Genomic DNA, 21403 nt, shown 5'->3' with positions numbered 1-21403 from the left:
ATGACTAATGATACTGTTTGTACGAAGAGGCAACTAGGTTTTTGTACATCACATTTTCTCTGCACTAGCAGATTTTTTCATGCTGTCATCCTTTGGGCCAGGTCGCCAGAGAGAAATCTCTTTAGAATCCCCTGGTCTCGGCGTAGATGATATCACTTTGACCGGATCAAGGAGGGGAGTAGTCGAGATACGTGTAGGCTTGCCAAACACACACTTGACCGTCGAAAAAAAAATGGAGTGAGGTAATATACTCATATTTCATATCTTCTGCAGAACATGACCAAACAACAACAACAAAAAAAAGAAGAAAATACAAAACAAATCACGCTTGCCTGAAACTTGATTCATGGAGAAAAGCTTCATCTAACAATGTCTCAGCCCCATTAATCAACTGAGGGCTCAATCTGAACATCAGAACACAAAACTCCTTTTCATTCAAGGCCCCATCACCATCCAAATCTCCTTCTCCCACCATACCCTCCAGCTCTTTATCACTGAAATCTTCTAACCCAAGAAAAGCAGAGTTCTTCTTGAGACTCTCAAATGTGATAAGCCCCTTTTCAGAATCCATCAATAGCTTGAACCCATTGCATAGCTCTTTGATAAGTCCTTCCCCTCCTAGCTTTTGAGCCATAACTGGCAACAAGTCTTGGAAATGGGCCACCCTTTTTGCTTCCATTTTCCCCCTAAGAGTTATAATCAAAGAGGATAAATATACCAATACATATATAGACACACACACACACATACATGTATATGATATGGTTTGGGAGATTTCCAGGAAGGAGAGACCATAGATGCCAACCCAAGGCCAGGCAGTGATTCCTAGAATTGTCTCTCTTTTCTGTATGTCTTCCCATATTTTCATGGAAACTTCTCAAGAAATTAAGTTAATAGGGAGACCAAGGCAAAGGACATTTGCTAAACGGGCCCGCCATCCCTCATAAAAATAGTCAATTTTAATTGGTCATAAAACAGTTGACAGCGACTCAGCTAACATTGTCTTTTTTGGCTCAGCTTACCACAAGTTAGACAAAAGGTGCCAAAATGACAATGTCAAAGTCATTTTTAAGTTACCAAAAAAAAATTAACAATAATGTCAAAGTCATTTTCTGGCTGGTTACCGTGTTATTTTGTCCAAAATAGCAGAGTTGTCCAAAATAGCAGAGTACACCAATGCAATGACATTTTGGCATAACTATACTTCTCCCCCTTTGCAATCACATTTCCCGAACTTTGAAGGTGGTGCGACAAGTTTGACAATTGACACATTTGACATCAAGAATTTTATTATCAAAAAATTTACATAAAATTTGAAACAAGGAGGAGCCGGTTTTGTCATTTGATGCCAAATTTTGGCGACTAGGATGGATTTGCCCTTCTACATAGAAAAAGTTCCTATCAATAGACGGCAACATTGTAAATTATGAGAATCACATCAAAAGGGCGTACGCCACACCCATATAAATTATCTTCAAGTGTTTGTAATAACTAACCAAATAATGCTAGGAGTATTAAACATGATCAGATCACATTTTTTGTAATGGGAATTCTAATTTCCAAGATGTGCCTTTCCAATCAACTTAATTTGCATCGATTCTGTTTTTGGCGAACCATGGCATAAAAGACAAATGGCTTGGAACATCGATGCTTAACAAAATGGAATGAGCCCCATTCGATATTTTCAGATCTAGAAATCAACATTTGCAATTTTGCAAAAATCATCAAAATGAGTCCGGGGTGATCTCGTTGCCCCATTTGGGAAGAGAGAGAGAGAGAGAGAGAGAGAGAGAGAGAGAGAGAGAGAGAGAGAGAGAGAGAGAGACAGAGAGCCTCAGCATCTTCAAAATCTTTGACGAGGGCCTCAGCATCTTCAAAATCTTTGACGAGGTAGTCAGGTCAGGTGAACTAGCTGCACCGGCATGTAATAACACCGGCACCGTAACTTACTAAACCTAGCCTTTATACTTCCATCAGGAGACCAAGTAGTATTTTCCTTTCCCATTTGCAGATGATTTTTCCTTCCTATTTCCAAAGGGCTTTCTTTGAAATTACATGCTTTGGAAAATTTCCAAACTCGCAATGGTCAAATCTATGGCTTGAAAAATCAGGTCAAAGCCAATAGATCGACTGAATCAACGGAGGAGTTTATGGCAAATATTAATGGGAAAAACTTACTCATAAGTCTCATAAATTATTTCAAAAATGCTACGGACATAGATGTTCGTACACATATTTGGATGTGTCCGGAACTATTCAATGTGTCTGGCCCCATATTTACCGTCTATAACTCACATGCTGATGTGCATCAAACTATTCCGGACACATCTTTGTCCAGATCTGTACAGACGTCTGTCTAACATTGTTTGTCACTTCGTCTCAAATTATGGAACGACTAGAGCATAGGCGGAGCCATTCAAGGACTAAGAGAGAGGCATGGCCCCACCCACTTTTTTGCTATTTACCACCATATAAATATATATTTCTAGTCCTTTTTAGAGAACGGTGCATGCATTTTGCATGTACAAAATACATTAATTAGCATTAATCTTTTTCTAAAATTTTCACACCACCTTAAAGAGCTCATTGAGAAGAAAAATTGGTGTAATTTTTTTTAAAAAGAAAATCACATCAATACATTATTTTTTGCATGCAAAATGCACATTTATCCAAAAAAAGACGAGCAATTTGGGTCAGAAAGAGTATATATATGTATATAAACTTTTTTTAGAGTGATATATAAGGGTTAAATAACTTTGGAGGTAAATAAGTAAACTTAAAAAACTAAAAGCTAATTTATTTATTTGAGACTCTCATCTCCCCAAAAATTTAAAAAAGAAAAGTCTTCTTTATACTTTCATTTGATTTGTACCCTCTCTCTCCTTATGAAATCTAGTTTGATTAAATTAAATAATCGAGTAAATTTATAGTTTATGTCACGAACCGAAGGTTTTTCTTTTTTTCAAGGTTCGGCCGCTCCCAAAATAAAATGCTAACTCCGCCTTTGGAAGAGAGTATGAATGATTGAAACAGAGGGAAAAAATTCAAAATACCCCCCAAACTTTACACTCAATATTAATTAGACTTCCAAACTTTTAAAAAAATCAATTTTACTCCAAACGTTATCTTCCGTTAATCAAAACGCCTCCTTCCGTCCGAATGACTAACGGATTCCGTTAAAGACTCCATTAAATAGTGTCCCGATCGAATTTCGATGATTTGAGCCGCTCAATGTGTTCAAAATGTGATTTTAAGGGTGCTCATGAGAAATCAACAACAAAAAAACGACCGGAAGAGGCTTCATCAGAACAGGTTTTATTGAACAGTTCAATAAAAAACTACTCAAATCAAGTTCTTCCCAGTCATTTTTTGTGTTGATTTCTCGCGGATACCCTTAAAATCACGTTCTGAACACATTCAATCGGAAAAGGGGAGGTGCAGACCGATCTAGATTTTGTTCAAGTTAGGGCGTCCAGATTTTGCTTCGGTCTGCACCTTCCCTTTCCCGATTGAATTTCGATAATCTGATCCGCTTAATGTATTTAGAATGTGATTTTAAGAGTATTCGCGAGAAATGAACAAAAAAAAAAAACCGGAAAGGGGTTGATTTGAGCAGTTTTTTTATTGAATTGTTCAATAAAAAATTGTTCGGATGAAACCCTTCCTGGTCATTTTTTTTGTTGATTTCTAGTAGGCACTCTTAAAATCACATTCTAAATATTGAGCGACTCGGATCTTCGAAATTTGATTGAAAAAGGGGAGGTGCAGACCGATCCAAATTTTGTTCAAGTTAGGGTGTCCGGATTTTGCTTCGGTCCACACCTCCCCTTTCCCGATCGAATTTCGATGATTTGATCCACTCAATGTGTTTAGAACGTGATTTTAAGGATACTCGCTAGAAATCAGCAAAAAAAATGACTGGGAATGGCTTGATTTGAACAATTTTTTTTATTGAACTATTCAATAAAAAATTGTTCGGATGAAGCCCTTTTCGATCATTTTTTGTTGATTTCTCACAAGCAACCTTAAAATCACGTTCTAAATACATTGAGCGGCTCGGATCATTGAAATTTGATCGGGACACTATTTAACAGGAGAAATGTTAAGTGCAAAGAAAATTTACCCGGAAATTACCCCGAAAGAGCAAATCAATGGTATAGATTCACTTTGAATTGTATCTATACCGTTGAATTGCCCATTCAGGGTAATTTCCAGGTAGATTTTCTTTGTATCTAGCACTCCTCATTTAACGGAGCCTTTAACGGAATCCGTTAGTCATTCGGACGGAAGAGGTCATTTTTATTAACGAAAGATAACGTTGGGAGTAAAATTGAATTTTTTGAAAGTTTGGAAGGCTAATTGAAATTAAGCGTAAAGTTTGGGAGGTATTTTGAATTTTTTCGGAAACAGACGGCAAAGGCCTATTATGTTCATGCTGCAATGGGCTTTTGGGAAAGTATTGACTGGAGCGATCTTTCTTTTGGTTGAAAATTGTGGGTCATCTTTTAAGTTGGACTAAATCTGTTAATTAAACTCAGTTCTATTAGTTGTGGCAAGGATAAACGAGTGTGGATAAAGGGGCTAATGATATATGATCAATTTAATTTTTTCATTGTTTGATCTACCTAGCAAACACTATAAATAGAAATTTGAATGATTCATAACCCAACGATGAGATTTCAATGAACATTTCCGACTCACACTATTTCTCTGTAGTGTAATAGCACACTATGGGAACCCCTTAGAGCATCTTCAATAGCCTCAACATTATTCTAAGCAAATTGCCTACCCAAAACACCAAAATTCTACTTTACCTAGTCACAAAATACATCTCTTTTCCAACAGCCTAAGCAAATGCATATCCAAATCGAAAAACCTTTTCTGAAAAAAAAAACCAGATAGTAACACAAAATCAAACCCACAATGTCTGCAAAACCAAACCCATAATCACAGATCACCGGTACAAGCCACCGGAAAACCTATCAAAATCATTGGTACAAGCCATACAATCAAAGATCACAAAACCCATACAATCATAAAACCTGTAGAAAATCGCAAAATGCACACAATCTCAAACCCCGCCGGAAATCTGTGCTTACCTTCGCTGGAGCCAACGACGGTGAGGGTGATGACGACGCTGTGGTTCGTGGCACAGATCTGGTGGCTTTGAGAGGGAGAGAGAAAGAGAGCGCGCCGAGCGAGTGCTACAGTGGCTCGTTGGCAGAGACGAGTTACTGTAGCAAATGGGCAAGAGACGAGGGCTCCGACGAGGCCATTGGTTCCCCTTTTTAGCCCCTTTCCTTGTCAAAACCTGTAAATCCGACGAGGATGGTGAATCCGACGAGGCTATTGGAGATGCTCTTATTGCACTATGATAGCGAGGGGGACGAAGAGAAAGAAAGGACGACAAAATTAGTGAGGTTATTCGGTGCTCTTTAATCAACGCTCCAGGAATACAAAATTGCTCATAAATCATACTAGTAAGTTGTGTGGATGAATACGTATCTCTTTCAACACACTCTAATATCTCTCTCTCTCTCTCTCTCTCTTTCTCTCTCTCTCTCTCTCTCTCTCTCTCACAGCTAAAAAACCCTTTCCGCTGCCGTCGCAGGGGAGGAGGCCTCCGCCTCCCTCTCCCACCTTCCCCTGTTCTTACCCTCTCCCCCTTCTCGCCTCGCTTTCTCCTGCCATTTGGCATCTCATTCTCCCAATTTGGGGCGTTCGTTCATTGGTTCGGCGTGGTCCCCCTTGCGACGGCTCCGTCCGACAACCGGTGGTGTCCCACAGTTAGTTGGCCCTCATGCGATTTCAGATCCGTGTTGCTCGGGGTCGATGCCGTGGGTTTCTTTTTTTGTTTTCTTGTTTTTTCGGTTGTTTTGGCTCGATTTCTACCAGCTAGTCTCCTCAGTCAGGTCTGTACTGATCTAGTGCTCTAGATTCGGTGGGTGTTAGGTGAACAATTTTAGGTAGGATTTTGGTGGTCTGGCTGGAGTAGAGGATTTCGATGGTTTGGCAACAGTGTTGATTGGGTTCTGGGTTCTCACAGCATCGGCAGCGGTGGTAGGTGGTGGCTGTGTTGGGGTTTGCCGAGATTAGATCTAGTACTGTTGGTCGGCTGCGGCTATCCCTATTTTGGTTGGTGGTCAACAGCAAATTTTGCGGGGTTAGGGTGTTTGTTCTTTGGCCGCCGTGGACGCGTTGGGCCTGCAAGAGAATTTCCTCGGTGTTGCCTCGGCCTTATCGCCCAGAGCCTTGCGTGGCAGCGAAGGCTTGCCTCGGAGCCTTCACGAAGGACTTCACAGCTTTGGACTGGGTCACCTGATCCAGTTCCAGCCGGCAGCCCTTGAGGCATGTCCTTGCAAGCAGATTTCTCCGTTTCACTTATATTCTGTTGTTGTCGTGTTTACAATGTGCTTTTTGTCTAATGGTTTGTACTGGAATTCTGTTTGGTATCTCTCTGCTTAGTCTCGAATGAGACTTCTATGTCGACACTTGTGTCAGCTGCTTTTGCAAGGTGTCCTTGAGTCTGTAGCCTGGTGTGCTTTGTGTAATAACTCGTGTCTCGAGTTTAGGTAGTTTGGTACATTCTTGTATATTACGATGTAATATTTGCCTTTAAGTATGAATGAATGAATTGCCTTTTTTCAAAAAGTTGTGTGGATGGATGGAGAGAGAGATTTTTTACTTTTTCCTTTTACTTCAGGGTGGGAAAGAAGATGAGAGTTGAGAAGGATAATTATTAGGAAAAATGACGGCTCAGGACGTATTTTGATAATTAATACTCACCAATGACATGCTGATTTCATATTCTCTCAGTATATTCTTGGCGGATATTAATTATCAAAACAAGTCCTAAGCCGTCTTTTTCCCTAATTATTAATGTTTGGACCCGGCCACTAATTGGGCTTTAGATACCGAATTGGGCCTCAGTTAATGAATTTTGAAGACCTAAATTACTGAATTAGCCTCTTCGATTTGGATTTTTGTTTTTTTTATATACTTAAATTTGGTGGCCTCTAATTTAGACTCTTTTTGGGTAGTGGCCTTGTAGGCCGACGTCTAAAATAGAGCCCAATTATTTGATTGTACCTTAGGGTTATAAGTGAAGTGCGATTATCTGTGTGTTTGTTTTGCTCTCTGATTTCTGGGTTTCAGAGCAACTATAAATTGGTATTTGATTGTGTGCTTTTTTCTAGACCATGGCTTCTCATCTGCCACCAGAGTCTTCCTCTATTAATCAAGATGATAATTCTCAACCCTCAAAAATAATTAAACTATCCCAGGCTCCACTAAACGGTTAAAATCTCCGGCATTGGATCATTTTGATCAGATAAAGAATAATGACGGCTTTGTTGTACGGGCTGTTTGTAAGTATTGTGGTAAAGATTATGCTGCTAGGTCAAATAAGAATGTGACAAGTAACTTATTGGCTCATACGCCTGCTTGTCCAAGAATCCATATAAGGTTGCGATTTAAAATTATCCAGTATGGATCTTTTTTACGTGTTGATAGTGTAAGAGCAGTTGAAAATACTGTAACTGCAACGTATCGAGCTGCTTGTGTCTCAGCTCATTAAGGGCAAAAAAAAAAAAAAAAGAATAAGTGTAAAATTGTTGGGTTAGAAGTTGTAATTTATATGGTACTTCTTAACCAGTATTTAACCACCTGCATCCCTGGCTTCCCCGGTTCGACCAACCACCACCACCATCCCCTCAGCCTAGATCGAATCCGTCGACCGTCGAGAGCGGCTAAGAAAATTCCACCGCGCCCATTGATATCCTTGATATTTCAATTCTTCGCGCAACCGTCTCGGAAGGTCTCTCTCTCTCTCTCTCTCTCTCTCTCTCTCTCTCTCTCTCTCTCTCTCTCTCTCTCTCTCTCTCTCTCTCTCTGTGTATGTGTGATTTTCCCCCGTATGAGGTCCTTTAATTGGAGATTTGTGATTAATGGAAGATGAATTGAGGTATACTCACATTCTGTGTATGATTTGATTAGATCTATGTACTTTATCTAGTTTTATCCTCGCTAAATCAGGAATCCCTTGATTTGAACGGATTGGTATTATTGGTTAGTTTCATTGGTAGGAATCAGAGGAATGGTAAAGAGATTTTCTTGGCATTGGGAGATTGTGTTTGTGGCCTTTTGGATGGAAAATTTTAGAATCACTTATAGAACTGTGAATCAATGATACTGGGTTAAGAAAATTATTCTTGTCAGGAGCAAGGGAAGAATTTAGTTGGCATTCTTCTGCTATTCAATGTAAGAATTTGCGGTTTCAGAATAAATCCGTGCAGGGTTTAGGATATCATGATTCAATATGCTTAAATTGTCTTGGCATTCTTCTGCTATTCAATGTAAGAATTTGAGGTTTCAGAATAAATCCGTGCAGGGTTTAGGATATCATGATTCAATATGCCCAAATTGTTTTGGGTGATCTGTGATCAATGTCATCGACAAAGCTTTTACTTTTTAGGAGCAGAAGGGAGTTGGCTGGCCCGCTAATTTATCACATTCTAGTCCTGCCCTTTGCTCTTCATGATTGATTTGGAGCTTGTTCTTAGTTCTTGGATTAGGCTTCCGTATTCGCTATTGATTTTGGGTATAGACAATAATTGGCAATTGTATGAACAAATTTGCAGGGCTTTTTTTTCTTCCCTTTTTTGGTTTCTTGATTTTTGGAGACTTGCAATTTAAAATTATACAGTATGGGTCTTTTTTACGTGTTGATAATGTAAGAGCAGTTTCAAATACTGTAACTACGAGGTAAATCCGGTAGTGATAATCGTGGTGGAACCTCAGATAGTCCAGCTGAAACCTGTTTCATTTTGGTAATTTTTTAGCTCCAGCTGAAATTTTGGGTATACGATATCCTGGTTCTTGCACTTTATCAGATGCATGTTTGGTGATGTGGTTCTTATCTGAGTTTTTTTTTTTTGTTAATTATTTGAAAAGCTAATTAAAACATCTGGTAGAAAATTATAATAGCTCAAACTTTACATGGATGATAATAGCTTAAACTTTACATGGACGTGGACCCTAATAGCATGCACACTTGAACAGGGTTCTTCATCGTCGATTGTGGAAGAGGTCCCAACAGGGAAACAATTTTCCATCAGAGATGTCTTCCAGATGTGTAAAATATCAGAGTGAAAGCGGCATTTGCTTAATACAAATTTCCATTCTTCTTGACAAATTTGAGTAAAGTTTGTCACAACTTCTTCAGTGCAAGTGCCATTGAAATGGAATGTGATGTCGGTGAAAGCACTTCCCCAACTCAACCGAAATGGAGAAAAGTTGCATATGGAGGAATGCAACCTGGGTTTGAAGACAATCACACCGACGAGTCGTTCCTTGAAGATATGGTTATGAATGCCAATGTTGTCAAACGGAACATGCTAAGGGTGATGTTAGACTCAGTTTCCATATCCCAATACCTATGCATTGTAGCTCTAGTGGTCATTGTTTGGACCCTCACGCTTAGTTCGTCCATAGATGCAAATTCTCTCTTGCTTCTTGACGTAATCCTTCTTGGATTAGGTTTCTTTGTTCTACTGTTAACTGCCGAAATGCTCACATTTAATCTTCTTCTCAATTACATTCTCAAATTCTCCTTTTTCATAACTGGTTTATACGTTTTGTCTCCTATCTACCACACACTTACCCGGTCTATAAGCTCAGACTCCATATGGGCACTAACGGTTTCACTAATCACTCTCCATCTCTTCCTCCATGACTACTCTGGGTGTACTGTAAAAGCTCCAGGGGCTCCAGAACGTCCATCATTTATGAGCAATATCTCATTAAATGCTTCTATCGTTGCCTCTCTTTTGATAGCTTCTCGTCTTCCGTCGAGGCTTCATGTTTTTGCCATTGTGCTGTTCTCCTTGCAAGTTTTCCTCTTTGCTCCCCTGGTTGTCTATTGTATCAAGAAATATTCATTTCCATTTCACCTTGTGTTCTCAGTAGGGTTGATGGCTGTCACTTTGGCTTTTGCTTACAGGTTGCATAGACTGGTTTTTGTGCTATTGTTGAGTTTGTTTGTTTTTGTCAATATGGTCTGTCCTTATTGGCTTATAAGGATACAGGAGTACAAGTTTGAGATCAATGGTCCTTGGGATGAAGCAAAGCTCTGTTTTAACATAACAGAGTGAGAAAATTTCCCGCCTCGCTTCTTTTCTTCTTTCGTGTAGCTTACTAGCACTGCAATTTAGCAAGATTAGTCCTTGGTTGTCACTCTGTGGTTTGAATGGAATCCTACTGAAGATTTTTGAAGATTAATGAGAAGTTCAGTTGCTCTTCACTTGTTGCTTTTGTCATTACTCCTTTTTTTTTTCTTCATATTAATCCTATTGTTATCAATTGTTTTTTTGAGCTACTGCCTTTATCCTGAGTTCTGTTCTTGAAATGTGAAACGGCAGGAACTTGGCTGTATGCAAGTGGCTCATAGAGCTAAAATTGACGAGGGGATTGTTATCTGGAGTAATTCCTAAAGTGGCCAAATGGAGCTAACAAATGTGCAAATTGTTGTTATCTCTTGTAAAATCTGGCACTGAAGTGAACAAAAGGATTCAAATGGGGATGCGGCCAAGTCCAATAGACTGAACAAAGGCTGACCAGAAGGCTGTTCAGGCTTCTGTAGAAGCCATGAGACCATCCACATTTAACTCTAGAAAATAATGTTTGTTATATGACAAAAAGTGTTAAAAGTGAAGACCCAGAAATTGTGTGTTAGAGAGTTATTAGGTTGGAAGTGACCATCTCTGACTCCTCTTCCCTCTCCTCTCTGCACATACTTGTTAAACAAACAAACGAAGAAGAAGTTGCCTCCTAGATCAGGTGGTCGAGACGTAATGGACACTTCGTTTGGCGAGGGTTCAAACTTTATCCCACTCCTCTTTCCCCTAATATAGTGTACAGTAGATCTTCTTGAATTAAAAACTAAAAACTACCGACGGAAAGGCTATATGAAAGCTAAGTAGATGTAAATTTTACATTGGCTAATAGTTTTACAAAGCTAGTTATTTTTTGTGTTGGGACTTAGTTAGATGATTTACCTGGAGAATCTGCTCTTTTGACCAGTGTGGAGTCAGTGGTTGAACATAACAGGCTGGGGTTTTTTTTGTTTTTTTCAAGAAAGCGATTTATGTGGTGAGGGACAGTGTGTTTTTACGAGAAATTATTAATTATTTTTGCCGATTTTGAGATTCTAGCTTTTCGGAATCAGTTTGGAGTGTTTACCAAAAATTCGAAAAAGAATAAAAATATCACTAACAAATACAGTAGTGTTTTGGTACTATAGCTAGCTAGAAAATGATTTTAACTTTATCTACCATGTTGATTCTAACAATAGGAGAAAATATGATTTTAACTTAATTTACCATGTTGACTTTAACTTTTGGAAATGTTCTAAATTCTAAACCAATGATGTGATGTGTCGTCTTCACCAATTAAACTTTTTTTTTTAATGAAGTTGTGTCTTCCAATCTAAGAATAATCCCCTGTTTCCTTTCTTTAGGAAAGTTTGAGATGTATGTGCCTCCAAATCTCATAAAACTTGGCATAAACTTGTAAATCAAGCTGTGGATATATACTTGATCAGATAAAGAGCAATTGCAATGGTGGGACAAGGGGTCCCTAGTGCTCCTCAATACACTCTATCGAGATTTTTTCGTTGAAACTTGAATCGTTCCATTTGTAGAATTTATTGAATATTACTACTGTTTTACTAAAAATAAAGTTAATCGAACGTTATTAACTATATGGATGAGATAGATTTATGTATGTACAAACAAAATAAATGTCGGCCGGCTAAGGGGCTAATGATATCTTATCAATTTGATATTTTCTTGGTATGATCTACCCAGCAAATTTTACAATTTGAATGATTCAGATCATCACAATGATGAAATCTCGACAGAACATACCGACTCACACTACATCCCCGTACCGTATCAGCAGCCCTAAAGGGTCCCCTTGCTTAGCCTCCAAACCTCGCCTTCCAAAAAAGTTGAAATACCCCAAGCGTAGGGCTAGGTCGTCGGTAGCATAATAAACCGGTAAGACCGGGATCATACCACAGGAAATTCGAAGATAGCTTAATCGGATTGTAGGTTTTATACGATGGATTTTGGCGTTTAAGACGACCAACTTAGTTTTGCTTTAAACGGTGAAAGTAAAAATGGAAAAGACTAGATACGAGTTTTATAAACTAAAAGAGGCAAGTCTAGGGATCGTCTAACCCTTGACTAAGGCCGTTCCGGTTCTCGTTTATAACTCAGGCGAGAGTCACGACCGCGTGCTCACGCCCGGAGAATTTAGCTTTAAAGACTACGTTTATTGAAAGATGTGATTAAACGGAGGCGAACCAACTTGTTTTTAACATTTATCGAACACATAGGAGGCCATGAGCCCTCGGTAAGCCACTTGCCAAGACCGCTTGACTAAACACCTTACCAAGGAGTTAACACCCCTTGTTTAGACCAAAAATGCAAGTTCAGTTCTATTCCGAAAATCATACTTTTAAGCCTGATAATTCAAGAACCAAATAACGACCTAAGTCCTTGGGAAAGAGTATCCCGAGACTTAGCCAATCGACTACTCACACATAGCTAAAGCATAGAAGAAAGCATAAAAACAAGACATGAAATTTAACCGAAGAAATCGAAAATAAACTTGATATTACCAAAGATCTAGTCCGTACAAACAACTTTAATAAACGAGAAAAGAACAAACGAGAAGTACTTACAAGAGTTCTAAGGGAAATACACTTGAAAAAGCTTAAAGAGCTTTAATGGAGGAAACACTAAAGTTAATAATGTGCTAGGTACAAGAAAGAGAGAGAGACATGCCTATTTATATACAAGGCTTCCTCTCTCTTCAAAATATCTGAAAATATCCAAAAAGGCAACTATTCCACAAATGGAAAATCTAAAAAGTAACAAAATATCTGGCCGAAAGCTCCCTGTATCGATACAAATTATACAAAGTATTGATACCACACCGTTATCCTGAATTGGCCATTTCCCACGTAACCAACGCGTATCGATACGGATTATGGGCGTATCGATACGCAGAGCTTATCTTCAGAATTGAAAACCAGCCTCCCGAACTTGACACCCGACGACCACTGGCTTGCTCGATGCTTCTCGCCTTCGTACTTTGGTCACTTTGGCACAAGTTCCACCGGGCGAGGATACTTGAACTAACTTGGGGGTTGGCTTTGCGATCAAAATACGCCTTATAAGGGCGTTTTGCCTGAAATACTTAACAAACTACCTTACGAACAATATTAAATAAAAATGACAAATTATAACTAAAAACGCTACTAACTAACGGACTTAAGCACCACGATCAAGCAATCTTAGGTGCTTATCACCCCTCGTCTCAAATGGAGGAAGCAAATTTTTGCACTAAATATGTGTTTAGATGCATGACTTATGTGATAAGTTGAAGAGTCACTAGGACTAGGTGCGGTCTAAGGGATTCTTCAAAATTTAAAATACTAGTGCTTACCACTGCCTACGGCACTATCCACCCCAGCCCGTGCCTATGACACTACTCACCCCAATTGGAATTGAAATACCCTTTGAATCTTGATAGTGGCTCAAAACATTATTTCAATCTTGATAGTGTAGTGAAGAAATTAGCAACTCACGAAATTATGCAGAACGTAGTTCAAAAGGGGGAAAAAATGCACCCCACAAAGTCTCTACAGCTCTACAAAATAGAATAGAGCATTTAACAAACACATGGTGGGCAACAGAAAATAACTCTCTAGATTTTGGAGGAAGTATATACAAAATAGAAGAAAGCATTTTAACAAACACATGGTGGGCAACAAAAATACCTCTCCCGATTTGATTTCTCCCGAGGGATTTGACTATCGAGGAGGAGTGGATGGTCCTAGTGCTCGGCAGTCCAAGGGAGGAACCCCTTCCTCGAAGATAGTCAAACCGTAGGGGAGGAAAGGTCTCGTAGAAAGAAAGCAAGGAGAATTGCTTTCCCCCTTCTTTGTTTTCACACACACACACACACACACACAGAGGTGAAATTTGAATTCTGATTCTTTTTTGAGAAAATTTCAAAATAGCACGTGACCTTTCACACAAATCAGCATAGGCACCTGACCTTTTAATATTATCAAAAAAACACTTGACTTAGTTAAAAACCCATTAATTTTCCACCCGCCATTAACTTTCCATCAAAAAACAGACGAAAATGTTAAAAAGGCCTACATCTGGCCATTTGGAGGGAAACCAATATACATTTTGGGATAAAAACACATTACTCTATTGATTTCTCCCACCAAAACTCACCTGTGGGGCCATGGAGTTCCAATGGTTTGTTATGGGAGTAATGATTTTATCTTGGTTATTGTAACTGTTTGTTTTTGTTGAACTGGTTATTGCACATTTTGGGGATCAAATTTGTGTGCCGTTTTTTTGGACAGAGCTTAAGATGGTGTGAGACAAATGAAGGAGAAGAATGAGATGTTTGGAAATTTTGGGACATCCCCATTCCACTTAACTTTTTTTTATAACTTTTAATTTTATTCTTATTTGAATTTTCCGTGTTTCTTAGTTTTGCACCTCATTTTTTTTGTTTTTTGATTTGTCTCGTCAAGACGAATAAGAAAAGTAAAAAAAAAAATTATATATTTACCCAAATATTTTGGGAAATAGTCAATTTTTTTGACTTAGAAGTGGTTATTTTCTAAAATATTTGGGTAAAAAAAAAAAAAAAAAAAAAATATATATATATATATATATATATATATATATATATATACACTTTTCCGATTTGTCTTGTCAAGACGAATCAATAAGTTGCAAAACTAACAAACGCGAAAAAAGAAAAGAAAAACAAAACTAAAAGTAATAGAAAAAGTAAAAATAGTTGTTATTGGAACTCTATGGCCCCACAGGTGGGTTTTGGCAGGAGAAATCAGTAAAGCAATATTGTTTTCCCGCAAAATGTATATTGGTTTCCCTCCAAATGGCCAGGTGTAGACCATTTCAGCATTTCTGTCTGTTTTTGGATGAAAAGTTAACGGCGGATGAAAAATTAACGAGTTTTTAAATAGGTCAGGTGTTTTTTTAATAATATTAAATGGACAAATGCCTAAACGTGATTTGTGTGAAAGGTCAGGTGCTATTTTGAAAATTTTCCTTCTTTTTTCCTCTAAGACAATAGATGGCATTTATGTAATATGATGGGCAAATGTGGATACTTTCATAAAATGTGAAAAAATGCATCTCAACCCTTGAATCAAACAAATCTGAGTCATTTTAATAACTTGTTTCCACACACTTCTGTTTTATAATAGAGATAGAGATGATGTGTTCTAGTATCATATTGATGGATATTTAATCCAACTTGATTTATTCCATGGTCAAAATTTTCATCAAGCTCTACAAAAAAAAAACGGATTCGATAAGTAAAGTGAACTGGGAATGTACGTACCCAAAAATGTCAAAACTCGACAGTCCAAATTTCTTTCAAATTGGATACTGTGCCTATAAGATAAAAACCTACTTGCATATATTTTGGAAATTGATATTCACACTCAATTTTTTCTATTCACACTTCCTTTTTTGTTTTGTAGTGTTGAAAAAATATGTATTTTTTTTTTGCGAAAAGACAAAAAAGGGAGTGTGGATAACAAAAAAGGGAGTGCGAATATTAATTCCCATATATTTTCCTCTATTTCTTTTTACCATTCCTACGTGGATCTGTAATCACCTCTTATGAGTGACTTGTGAATGGAAAAGAAAAACAGTTTTTTACCTCTAAGTACAAAAAAATGACATTTAATTTTGATTAAGCAGAGATGGAATGCTTAATTACCATTAGGTCTACTTTTACAAAAATATATTTATCATTAATGGAAGTGTCACTTTAGGGTTTTAGGGTATGTCAGGGTTTTATGGTACCCACTATCACAAAACCCTTGGGTATCCTAAAATCTTAAGGTACCCTAGGATTTTAGGATACCTTAAAATTTTAGGGTTTAGGAAACCCTAGGGTTTAGATTTAGGCGCTTTTATAGAGCCATAGGGTTTAGATTTAGGCATTTTCACAGGGGTTTTAGGGTGCACTTTCCTATTATAGAATTTTAGCGGTTGATGCACTTTCGTAGGGTACCCTAGGGGGTTAGTCATTTTTATAGGGTACCCTAGAGTTTAGACACTTTAATAGGGTGCCCTAGGGGTTAGGCACTTTTAGTGTTTAGGATTTTAGACATTTTCATAGGATTTTTGTGTTTCATTAATTAGAGGAAACCTTGTGGGAATTACTTTCTATTTTCTAGACCTAGAGGTAAAATGCCCAAAGTAAAATGTGAGGAATTTTCCTTCACAAAAGAAAAGGTACGTTTCCCTGACTGTACCGGCTCCACCTCGAACCGAACTTACCTCCGGTCGAGATCGGTCCTGTAAATATTCACCCGAAGCCAAATCGATCTTCGAAACTTTTACCCCGAATTCACCGAACCCAAACCAAAATCACCCCTACTAAACTACATGATGCCATCAGAAAAAAGAAAACTATTACATAGCGTTGTGATGCAATGAAGACGGATGCATGATGCACCGGAATATTTAGACGTCCTAGTATTTTACAATTTTTTTAATTTTTTTTTGAAGATGTGGATTTAAACGTCCTAGAATGTCGTAGTCAATTTCTCAAATGTCGTAGTCAATTTCTCATCTAATTTGTTTGTCAAATCATGCGTTACATCATCCGAGATTAAACAAAATTGGGGTCAACTTATCCTTGGAGTTCCAAGTTGCAAAGTAGTATACTCCAGTCCTATTATACTTCCCCCATAAACCAAGCACGGATGGATAAGCTCGGGCAACCGGTCTACCCTTTTTTTTTCTTTTAATCGTCCAAAGTCAATAATTTCATAAATAATTAGATTAGCATTTCGGAGGAGGACTATAACTCGTGACTTTCTTTTGATCCTAGCACCAAAATGCACCCCTGATACTGTAAAAGTTCTTTCTCAAAGAGGTTGAAATTATATAAGTTTGTCCACCCAACATCGTGCATTTTGAACAATTCAACACCCGGCAAATTAACCAAGTGTTTTTGTAAAAGTTATGTTACTTTTAAAAAAGTAACATAATAATGTTTTGCAAATGGATAGGATGTACAAGATTACTTGTAGTTTTGGTAAAAACAGAAATATCTTAGAAATATCTTAGATTGATGAAACATATATATATATATATATATATATATATATATATATATATATATATATATATATATATATATCGGAACGGTTCAATGGACACCCTAAAAAAACACCTAAAAAAACACCCATAATCTCAATCTCATAGTTCCCGATCAAATTTTTATGATCCGAACCGTTCAATGTGTGCAGAATGTGATTTTAAGGGTACCCGCAAGAAATTAGCAAAAAAAATGACTGGGAAAGGTTTGATTTGAGCAGTTTTTATTTGAACCGTTCAATAAAAAACTGTTCGAAACTGTTCGGATCAAGTCCTTCCCGGTCATTTTTTTTGCTGATTTCTCACGGGTACCCTTAAAATCATGTTCTGATCACATTGAGCGGCTCGGATCATCAAAATTTAATCCGGAACTATGGGGTGTTTTTTTAGGTGTCCCCGGAACCGCCCCGTATATATATATATACAGAAATCTTCAGATAAGGACCTTATATGTGGACCTCTCATTTCTTGCCTTTCCTGATCGGATTTTGATGATCCGAGCCGCTCAATGTGTTCAGAACGTGATTTTAAGGGTACTAATGAGAAATTGGCAAAAAAAATGACCGGAAAGGGCTTGATTTGAGCAGTTGTTATTTGAACCGTTAGATAAAAATAAACAAAAACTGCTCTGATGAAGCCCTTCCCGGTCTTTTTTTTTGCTAATTTCTCGCGGGTACCCTTAAAATCACATTCTGAACACATTGAGCGGCTCGGATCATCGAAATTGAATCAGAAAAGGAAGGTCCGCATTTTATTAAAATAAGGTAGTCCTTATAAGAAGGGGACTCATATATATATATATATATATATATATATGTAATAATAATCATTTCTATGCCTTTTTTTTCTTCATTTTAATTGGAAAAATTAATATTGTTCTTCATATGTTTCAATTTTTGTTAATGTTCGCCCACCTACCTTAAAATCTTGCGTTCATCTTGTCTAAAACTAAAGTTAGGAGTACAATAAGTAGAGAATTTAATAATTTAAAAACTATGGTAGACTTAGCTTTAATTGGTGTCTTTGAAAGAATAACATTTTATTTTGGAGAGCGATCATTTCCAACCGTTCCGAATTCTCATTTTTGGGCTCTTCTTGGACCAACTTCGACCGTAGAAAAAGAATTACAAATAATATTTTTTTTGAAAAAAAAAATCTTGTGTTACACCAGATCAAACTCATGTGTATTGAATCCGTAGCCATCATTTGTTGATGGATATATTATCAATATGATTCTTAACACGATTGATCTTAACGACGAACTCTAAACAAATAAACTGCTCCAACGAGAGCCGAGGAAAAAGTTGAGAAAATTGAAGAGGACCTTTTCCGTCTTATTATTATATTAGCGGATGTCCGTGCCTAAAGGCACCGGCAAACCATATCATATAGGAGTACTAATTTTTTTGAACAACCGTTTTATTTCTTTTCTGAAATGCCAACTTCTGTGATGTTTCCATATCTTTGATATATACGGCCGTCCAAATTGGATGATGGTTGCTCACTGTCAGCCATACGTCATTTTTATCAATAGGAGATCATTTAAGACGAAAATAATAACACTAGGCCTCGTGCAAATGAAGGGTCCAATTCTTTTGATTTAAAAAATTTTAAGGGGAAAAGAGATGAGCTATTTTTAAATTGGAAAGGAGATCACTTATTTTTTGAATTAAATGTGATGTATTGTAAGAAAATAACCTGTCTCGTAAAATTAAAAATAAGTACTTAAAAAAATAAGAGTCTTAGTTGAACAGAACCTAAATAGATCCGAAAGGAAGATTTGGAAGAGTAATTTTCTTTTGGTAACAAGTTTCAACTTAACAAGTTAGAGAGCTAGGTTTCTTCTACTTCCATTTCATCTATGGATATTTGAAGAGCATTTGTCTTTTCAAGAATGCACGTAAGTCAATGGATATAGGGAAAACCTTCGACATTAAATTTTGAGGGGGAAGAAGCTTTGACTTAAAGAAATTTGTTCAAATGGAGGAGGCCGAAATAGTAGATAAAATTAATGCTCTTTTTTTTATCAGCAAAGAAATGTTTTCATATCATTAATAAAAATGATACAAAATAAAATTTTTGTAGTGATACACCATGGAGGATTATGCACAAACGGTAGTACCTCACCTATCACTATATCTCACCTCATATTTTTTAAAAACAGATTAAAGGAGAAAAAAAACATCCAAAAGTTAGTAAAGCACCAACAAACACCCAAAAGGAAACCAGCCCAAGTAAATTAGCAAAGGCCCAGACACCTGAAAACATAAACCCTAATAGCAACCAAAACCCTAACCCTCCGAACAAAATGTAAACCTAACAGCAACCAAACCTGCTGCCGTCAAACCCGTCGCCTCGCAAACCGCTAAAACCTGCAACCCCAAACCACTCCGGCCACTAGCAAGAACCGCCGTCCAATAGCCCTAACCAGCCACAAACCACCACCATCGCATAGATGCATGCTCGCGCGTGCCAACCACTGGACAAACTGGAACACCACGGACAAGGCTCTATCTCTATGGTCATTTTATCAACCCTAACCCTCCGCAGGCGACCAGCACTGAAGATGATAACTGGTTGAAAAGAAGATATTTGACCGATTAAGAATAAGATATTGACCGGTGATTGTGACTATTTGATAAAAACAATAACAATAACAATAACGGTGATACTACAGAGATATATGATTTTTAATGGAAATTTGGACTTTCTGTTTTGCCAATAACATCAACAGATAATGCCGTCTGTATAGATCTGTTCTCCATATCATGCCAACAACACACATATGGTTATATGTGGAAGCCGGACTCTGTATTACAATTTGTCTAAATAAAAATTTGAATTCAGTCGTCACACCTAAAACATTTGTCTCAAACACAAGGCCAATCACGTGCGTTTGGTAAACTTTTCAGTTTTCAATTTTTTTATTTTTAAGAAACTAGAAGTAGAAACAAGTTTTTTTTTAATATAAAACAAAAACAAGAAACATGTTTAGTAATATTTGTGTTTCTCAGGAAAAAAAAATGGGGAAAACCCCTTTTTGTAGTTTCTATAGTTTACAAAAACTCTAAAAAAAATTCATGAAAAACAAAAATAGAAACTTAGCAAAAAAAAAAAAAAAACAATTTTCCACTTTTTTGGTAACAAGTTTCTACTTAACAAGTTTTTTTCATTAGTTTTCAAAAAAGTAAAACCAAAAACCAAAAACTGAAAATAAAAAAGTTACCAAACGCCCGACTTTGGTTTTTTCCTTTTTTCTTTTTTTAAATAGTTCAAGTGACGGATTCCGAGTCCCTGCAGTGAGCTGCAGTGAGCTGAAAGCACTGCAGGTTGCAGCCCCCCAAAACAACGTCGTTTTGGGGGATTTTGGCCAATCCCGTAATAATACAAAACTACGTCGTTTTGAGGCCCTAAATCCCCCAACGCCCCAGAACTCCCCCAAATTTCAGGATGCTTTAGGTTTCCACGGCAACCATGGACGACGATAACCAGAACAGCAGTGCAACTCGAACACCACCACCACCGGCGACCACGATCCACTTCCCACCACCACAGGCGAGCACCACTACCCAACCCCAGCACTCCCCCACCGTTGGAGACCACTCCTTGGCTTCTGCGCACTCCGACCGCTGTTACCCCCACCACAAAGGTCTCTCTCTCCTCTCTCTCTTAATTAGTACCAGTTGCTAAAAAAATCATAAATTGAGTTGGTAGAAAAAAAAAACCCCAAGTTCAAAAAAGGGTTTCATAAAAAATTGTAGGAGACAAGGTGCGGTATACGGGTTACTTTCGAATGCAGAAAAGCATCCAGAAAAAGTGTAGATTCAACCTAGTGTGGATATAGCCATAACATATTTTGTCCATACACTAACATTTCTCATCCATTTTCTTGTGGTTTAACAGCTCGTTGCATGCCTTTGTAGCTGATTACCTCTTTGAATTGAATTGAATTTGCATATACTAGCAAAGAAAATTAGCTGATTACTTGATTGATGTGCCGCTGCGCATAGGATCGTATTAACCGTTTTTCCTTGTTTGTGCAAATTGAATTTGCAGATTTTCTGGGTGGCTGTTTTTGGGGCTGGAATGAGCGATTTTTTGGGTTGTTTACCAAGCTAAAACAGGTTGTTTTTAGTGGAGTTTCTGGGCTAGTTTTATGACTGAGT

The 21403-nt window shown here is 37.6% G+C and overlaps 2 protein-coding genes across 2 annotated transcripts; one reads left to right on the top strand and one right to left on the bottom strand.

Annotated features, from left to right (window-relative positions):
- Window positions 1-238: 238 nt before the first annotated feature.
- On the bottom strand, window positions 239-875 carry LOC131311634 (calcium-binding protein PBP1-like). The gene is made up of 2 exons (XM_058339161.1): window positions 793-875; window positions 239-686 (listed from the first exon to the last, which is right to left on the bottom strand). Exons 1-2 carry the CDS (start codon window positions 858-860, stop codon window positions 323-325), a joined length of 432 nt encoding a protein of 143 aa, XP_058195144.1. The 5' UTR covers window positions 861-875; the 3' UTR covers window positions 239-322.
- A 6775-nt stretch (window positions 876-7650) lies between these two features.
- LOC131311616 (phosphatidylinositol N-acetylglucosaminyltransferase subunit C-like) lies at window positions 7651-10300 on the top strand. The gene is made up of 2 exons (XM_058339127.1): window positions 7651-7816; window positions 9061-10300. The coding sequence occupies exon 2, from the start codon at window positions 9240-9242 to the stop codon at window positions 10149-10151; it is 912 nt and encodes a 303-aa protein (XP_058195110.1). The 5' UTR covers window positions 7651-7816; window positions 9061-9239; the 3' UTR covers window positions 10152-10300.
- Window positions 10301-21403: the final 11103 nt, after the last annotated feature.

Source organism: Rhododendron vialii, chromosome 2a, assembly GCF_030253575.1.
Source record: "Rhododendron vialii isolate Sample 1 chromosome 2a, ASM3025357v1".
Lineage (NCBI taxonomy): Eukaryota > Viridiplantae > Streptophyta > Magnoliopsida > Ericales > Ericaceae > Rhododendron > Rhododendron vialii.
This window is presented reverse-complemented; position numbering and strand designations above follow the sequence as displayed.

Excerpts from the sequence above, each read along its gene's own strand:
- LOC131311634 (XM_058339161.1), bottom strand. The coding sequence starts at position 860 with ATGGGAAGACATACAGAAAAGAGAGACAATTCTAGGAATCACTGCCTG. Across the intron at positions 687-792 it reads GCCTTGGGTTGGCATCTATG|GGGGAAAATGGAAGCAAAAA; the intron begins GTCTCTCCTTCC and ends TATAACTCTTAG.
- LOC131311616 (XM_058339127.1), top strand. The coding sequence starts at position 9,240 with ATGGAATGTGATGTCGGTGAAAGCACTTCCCCAACTCAACCGAAATGG.